Source organism: Eptatretus burgeri, chromosome 22 (genome assembly GCF_056783735.1).
Source record: "Eptatretus burgeri isolate ZD-2024b chromosome 22, Ebu_testis_v1, whole genome shotgun sequence".
Lineage (NCBI taxonomy): Eukaryota > Metazoa > Chordata > Myxini > Myxiniformes > Myxinidae > Eptatretus > Eptatretus burgeri.
In genome coordinates, this window is record NC_140982.1 from 584,052 (window position 1) to 591,255 (window position 7,204).

A 7,204-nucleotide genomic window follows, 5' to 3' on the forward strand; every position below is an offset into this window, starting at 1 on the left:
AGTTCACTAGTCGATGGATTATTCCACCTTTGCTGGTGCTGACACCAGGTTATGGTTTGTTTGACTCGCGAGTGTAACCACTGACCCCGTGATCGATCAACCTGATCGGTGTGACCGGGAAAAACCATTATCAGACCTGGAACATGACAAGAGGAGATACCCAGAATCTACTGCTTTGATTTGTCAGATTTTACAAAAAAAAAATTAAATAAAATCACAAAACTGATGCTCGTTCGCACACCTGCCGGAGAGGCAGCACCTCCGGGGCACCATTACACCTCGGTTCAGTCCAAAATTCTCCTGGAAGTGCTGCACCACGGCGAGTGACTTTGTGCAGCAGATCTTGCACCGCCTACTCATCCCTTCCGATGATCTACCACGGGTCCGCAAGCATGCCGAGACCTTTGTGATTGCCAGCATCACTGGTGGGTATTCTAAGTTTGCGCGAGGTTAAAATCTTAACCCTTGTTCGTTAACACAGAAGTCAAAGTTCATGGAGAACCCAAAAACAACATATTGGCAGATCAACTGAGGGATCGAGGGCTCAGGTGGACAAAACTTGTACAAACATTGCAGTATAAGAAGCGGAGTGGCATGGGGGTGAAAGAAAATGGATAGCGGATAAGGTAGGGTGGAGGGGAGTGGGAGTGGGTACAAAAGAAAGCATGAGGTGACGATTGGCAGCAGTCTTGGTAAACTGGAGGTTCGCATACGAACAACAGACACGGAGAGTCCCACAGGTGAGGGAAGAGCGGGATTCAGGACGACCGTGAAGAACGGTGAACATCCGGCTAAGATTTAACGAGGGTAACCAGGTGTGGCTTCCTGGCAGAATGTGAGGAACCTGCGAGGACAGGGAATCTATTTAGATGACAGAGGGTGGCTGAGGTTAAGCCAGAAGTGAGGAGCGAGCAAAATGAGACTCGAACAACATGCCTGAGATGGATGAGAATCATTCCCCGGGACTCGGCCTCTTGCCAAGAGATGCCGGGAAACTCATAAAACTGGATTCAACCACCTCGAGGAGAACAAGATGGCAAGCTGATGCAGACAGGACGTTCGCTTTGAGCTGCCGGGGCCGTGCGGACCCATCCTGCCAAATTTTACCGGGTGGCCAGCTACTTTCTTTCTGTCCTATGATATCGGATGTTGTCTCTATTGTGGTGTGTCTGAGGGCCCAGATGAGGAATACGCTATTTAAGGATCTCCCATTCGTTTGTTTGGTTTGTGGGAGCATAAACGGTAAGGGGATAAGGGGTTAAGATTTTATTATCGATTTATTACGTCTGCCACTGGAGGTGAAGGAGGTTATGTTTTCACCCCCTGTCTGTCTGTTTGTTACTTGGCGAAAATTTTTTTCACCAAGCATGTTGGTTTGTCTGTCTGTCTGTTTGTTTGTTTGTCACGTGATTTTTGGCCACGGTTTTCAAGCAATGGTTCTGAATTTTTTTGAGTGTGTGGGTGACTGGCCAAGGACAGCAACGCTCAACGTTAGTGAAGATCTGAATCCGGATCCTGGTACGAGAATTATTTATTTTTTAAAAGTGATTCTTCACCATTGAGGGATCGGGCCAAAACCGATATCGTACTGTGTCGCACGATATCTCAAACATGCATTGGGCCTGATATGTTCTCGTGGATCAGGCATGACGTGGCGGAGGTGTGCGCTCTACCGAGTGCCCTTATAGTTACTTACTGCATTGCTTCCTTGTGTTTCCTTCCCCGTGCATCGGTCAATAAATATACCTGGTCTCAGGGTAAATTATGCTTGTGGTGGTTTTCTCGGGGTGATTAAGAAAGACATGTTGAGGGATAATTGGCCGTGGTTCTCAACACCGCACATCAGGCTCGCTTGGTCTAATTTGCATTCGACATGCGACGCCGAATCGGCGTCATACTGGGTCGATTCGGACTTCGAATCGGAAATGTGTCTCGACATTTGGCGCGTGATCTGGCGGGGAAGACCCTGAAGCGATCGACCATTACGATTGTATCGAAGCGACTTGTCGGATTCGAACCGGACAACCAGGACGAACTGGGAGACTCGTACCAACACTTTAAAATGAATTATAAGGACACCAACAGACGATGAACAAGTCATCGTGGCGTCCGAGATCCGTCTGAACAAGAAAAAGAGCAATCAGACATTGCAGACCCTCGCCAGGACTTGTGAGTGGGTTCTTTTTTTGAGGTTTTGTGCAGAGTATTTTGTTTGGTATTTGTGTACTGGTACGTTACATAATTAACAAGCAAAAAGAAAAGATGAAGTCATCATCAGGAGGAACCTGGATAGGATTCGGGTTTTAGCTGCTCCTCCTCTACCCTCAAACCCATCAAGGTGTCACCAAGTGAGCCTCATTCAAAAAATTTTTTTTTTTAATCAAAAAGAACCCAGATCAAAAAATTAAATTATTCTGGCTGCCAGACCATGTGTCCGATCAGGTTGGAATTTAAAACATTTATTCCACATCACTACGAGATCATTATTGTGACGTTTCACGTTGATTGGTGAAGCGGTTCAAGAGAAATAATTTTTTTAACATTTTTTGCTCAATCCAACATCGCTGCCAGACCATGTGACATCAATCATTTGTGAATACCCTGGTATCCCCAAGGCTTGGGGAACTTGTGTGTGAAGATTCCATTCGATCTGTCTATCTGTTCTGGAGAAGATTTTTGGAGGTTTTTCTTTTTTTTAACAATACGGCTGCTGAATCACATGACCGATGACGTCAACAATTTTTTTTTCTGTAGACCAATTTATCCCTTGATCACTCTCATACATATTGGAGGGATGTAGCGTTCTACATATGCAATTATGACGTCATAACGAAGGCACCTATGACGTCATGACAAAAATCACATATTCCCCATTAGGAGTACTTGCCACGTGCTAAGTTTCAATTTTTTCCTTGGTGTGGTTTCAGTGATACAGAGGTCGTTTTTCCGTTTTACCAAAATGGCTGACACACCAAGTGACTTATGACGTCATAATTACGATCAAAACATTCGTCATGAGTCGTCCTTCCTATTGTGAAAATTTTGTCTCACTTCGACAAGCGGTTGCAAAGCAAAACACGAAAGTTCTTTGCGGACAAACAGACCCAAATGTAATACCCTCTCCTCCGGCGAGGGTAATGACGTCATGTGTACACCCACCTGTTGAGCACCTGTTTCAATGTTCAATGACTTGAATACTGTGCTCATGTTCATCGTATTTAACCTTTTTATGATCCAACCCGGCTACAGACATAAAGTTCTCAGTAAGACGTCCTTCTCTAATTGCTGCTGGAAGTATCAACGTGGAAATTATGGGATTGGGACCTCCGATTGAGTCTTGGCCTGGATTCATAACCTCCCTGTTCAAGATCTCCGAAACCATCAACAGGAGCCCCGTGAGACACGGCACGTACAATACAATCCGCTCACATTCGGCCTGAATCTTCGATTCCATATTCAGCTTCATTATTTAATTATCCTCGATGATGATGATGATGATGACCTCATCTCTGTGCCCGTCCCGACTCCCTCTCCCAGGATTGTGTCGTGGCATGCCAAGAAGAGTTGGAGGACTTTCTCCATCGAAGTCTCAATCCATCTAACCTTCCACAGAAAGACAATGGCTTCCACGACAACATAACAGATGTTACATAATATAACCCCAACAGACGTTTTGGAAGCTGTTCTGGAAGGCAGAGTTCACTCTGTTCCATTGTATTTTACATGTTTAACCTTTTATTGTGTTTAATTGCAGTGTATCGTTCAATGGACTCTGTTTTAAATAAGCCATCTTTTTACGGCCTTTGTTTAGTATTGTTGCGGTTGTCGGGGAAGATGGAGGAATTTAATAGGAAAGTTAGGATTGAATAGAGTTGTTTTTGTCCGTGAACGTGTAGGAGACATCTCGATGTAATTAAGTGGGGAAACTGTGAGCTGAAGTGTTACATGTCACCACACAGGGTAGTGGTGCGGGGTTAATAGGCTAGGGATTAACAATAAGTTTCCTCAGTATGTGATTGCCCCCCTGTAACCTATTCGGACGTTTTTGCATTTACAAGCGAGCCAAACGTGCCGAGCAGGCAGAAGCCCCGCCTCCAAGGGTGACGGAGGGCGAAGTCACGCCCCCGAGGCTGATGATTGATCGGTGTGACGTCAGAAACTAGCCAAACGTGCTGAGCAGGCGGAGGCCTTCCCCGATCTCATGCGAGCAAGTCCGCCCCGGAGGAGGAAAAATGATGTTATTGCAATAAAATCATTAAGAACATTTTTTTCGAAAATTATTTTCCCTTGTGGTGGGGGTGGGGCGTCCAAAAGACCCCAGGATGCCCAGATGTTACCGCAGGATGAAGTTCCTTCTTTAGGTTTAACGTCTTAACTTTGCTCTGACTCGGCCGGGTTCAAACCACCATCTCGCAGCCCTCAGCCAATGAGGCTACCCTGCTGCCGCTACCTTGCAGCCTTGTGCTGCATACGAACGAAGAAGACCACACATCTTTCAATGCCCTCTCTCTCTCTCAGCGAGTTTATTCGTGCCATTTCAACTTTGTCAACATCAGAGTAAAGCTTTGTCAACATCTTTCGCACTTTATCACACGTACACACTTCCGGGTTCTCTTCGAGCACACTTGCCCAGAATGGTGTGCGTGCGTCGCTGTTCAATTCGAGAGGTTTGAATTGTGCGCACTCTACTTCTAGTATGTAACTCTATGGTGAGACCTCTTTAAATAAATAAACAAACGAACAAGTTAATTAATTAATTAAAGAAAATCTCAACAAGAAAGAGCATTTGAAAGGTAGAGAGCTCTGAAAATGTCTAAATGGGTGAAAATTGTCATAAAACGTCGAAGAGATCTAAAGAGTGTAATTTAAGGTCGAAAGAAATGGAATTGTCACAAAAGGGTCTAATGGTCAAAGGGGTTTATAGGGTATTACATGTCTGAAAGGTGTGAAGGTATATAGGGTCAAATGGAGTCTTGGTGTCTTCGGGGTTTGAAAAGGTCAAAGAGGAGCTAAAGGTTCTCAGGGGTGTAACGAGTTCTATGGAGACTTTGGGGTCTAAATGGTCCTAACATATCTTCGGGGTCAAAAGGGTCTTTGGAGTCCCAGGGTTATTTTGGGCCCTCTGAGTCTTCTTGGTCTTCGGGGTCTAAATGAGTCTTGGGGTTGTAAGGGTTAACAGGGTTTTGGGGGTCTTAAAGGGTCTTGGGGTTCTGAATGGTAGCCCTCTCAAGAACTCAAGTTCTGTTTGAACAAACAAACAAAGGGACCCGAATTCAATACCCTCTCATCTGAATATGGTAATAAACACGTTCACTTCTATGGAACTCAAACACAGGAGGTGACCAATGGAGGTCAGGATTCCATCATTGGTCCCAAAGAGGTGAAGTTACGGGTCCAACTTCTCCAACAGATTCTTCTCTCCACTCTTCCCGAATGCACGCTTCTGACCTATGGGGAGTGGCAAAGGGAATGAACAAAGGACAGAATCAATCTGTGTCTCGCATCCATGGCAATGTAATGAGCTGTGGTTGTTCGATGGTGGATTGTGAAGAAAGAATGGATCGTGACACGTCTTTCAACCTTTCATCTTCCACCTTATCTTTGCTCTTCAATGGTGATCGGCCACGATGACTACAGCTACGACCACCAATAGTACTCCCTTACAACTACCATCTCTCCGACTTATTAACATAACTACCAACATCACCAATACCAACATTACTCCGACCATTACGACTCCTAACATGACTACTGGAGTGCTGTCAGGTGTGTAGTGGTACTGGAATGCATCGGAGCGGTGCTCCGCACCTCACTCCCATCCGAGGTGAAGCTTAGCTCCACAACGGTTATAAAAAGAACAAAACACCAACAATCACGATCGGTTGAGCTTGAGTTGTTGCGCTTTGTGTGCTTTCACGGCCAAACAATCGGGGTCAAAGGTTGTCCCGAAGCTTGGACATGTCAATGCATTGGGACACTTTGGATGTCTCCCAGGTAGTTGAAATCTGAGTAGTTCAGTGATGCGGCTGTTTTTGTGAAGAATGGCGATCACATGGTATGAGCCAAGGTCGGCCTGGAATACATCAATGACGAGGACTCGTGTCGGCAGAGCAGGTAAGCACATGACGTCATATCCAGTACGTCAACATCATCCCAACATGCTCTGCCATCTCATTCAGCACTGTCGGATGTTTATCCGGCCCCAAAGCTTCAACTTCTTCCAATTCCAAGAAAGACACAAACTAATGTGAAAGACAACGAAAGAACGAGTTCAAGAGCAGAAGAGGCGTCCAGTTTATCGTCCCACCGAGGAACGACACACACATTGATGAATCACTCTGCCTGTAAACCACCGCCATGACAGTTTAGACCTGGGTCGGGATTCGAACCCAAGCTAGACAGCTGAGAGGTGAGTATGCATACTCTGTCACCTGTCACCACATTGTCCTCAATAAAAAATGTAACTTTTCTTTATTTGTTAAACTAGTACAGGCCCGTAGGGGCGTGCCAGTATGTGCAGCTTCGTGCTTGCAGTGTCAGGTCCCCAGCATCAATTGTGACGTCATATCAAACGAAGAAGAAGAATTGTGACGCCTCCTCTCTCCCCCCTCCTCTGTCCTCCCACCTCTATCGCCCCACCTCTATCGCCCCACCTCTCTCGCCCCCTCTCTCCCTCCCCTCTCTTGCCCCCCCTCTTCCCCCTCTCTCCCCTTCCTCTGTCCCTCCCCTCTCTTGGCCCCCCTCTCACCGCCTCTCTCTCCCCCTCCTCTCTCCCTCCCTTCTCTTGCCACCTCTCACCCCCTCTCTCGCCCTTCTCTCTCCCCCTCCTCTCTCCCTCCCCTCCCTTGCCACCCCCTCTCTCCCCTCTCCTCTGTCCCCCTCCTCTCTCTCGCCCCCTCTCTCCCTCCTCTCTCCCTCCCCTCTCTTGCCCCTCACCCCCTCTCTCGCCCCTCCTCTCTCCCCCTCCTCTCTAGTCCCTCTCTGTAAATGTATTCACAAATGTCGACCAAGCACAACGATTAATTCCAACCTTGGGAAAAACAGCTTTCAAACCCTTGGAAAACAGCTGTTTCCCTCGGGAAAATTCAAACCTTGGGATTAATTAATAATTTGAACAATAATCAAACCTTGGGAGTTTGGCACATACCCAGAGAAAGGCACATACCCAGTATTGGTGTAGCCAGAGGTCCAAAAGTGATGAGGC

General features: G+C 46.5%; 1 protein-coding gene across 2 annotated transcripts in view; it reads right to left on the reverse strand.

Annotated features, from left to right (window-relative positions):
* Positions 1-4,493: 4,493 nt before the first annotated feature.
* Positions 4,494-7,204, reverse strand: part of LOC147008005 (uncharacterized) — a 7,890-nt gene continuing 5,179 nt past the window's right edge. For both annotated transcript variants that reach the window (XR_015053700.1, XM_085865908.1), the window contains one exon: positions 4,494-5,448. Coding sequence is in view for 1 of the 2 variants with exons in the window: in XM_085865908.1 (XP_085722034.1) it covers positions 5,353-5,448 (96 nt within the window). In the remaining variant the exon portion in view is untranslated. The remainder of the gene's footprint in view (positions 5,449-7,204) is intronic.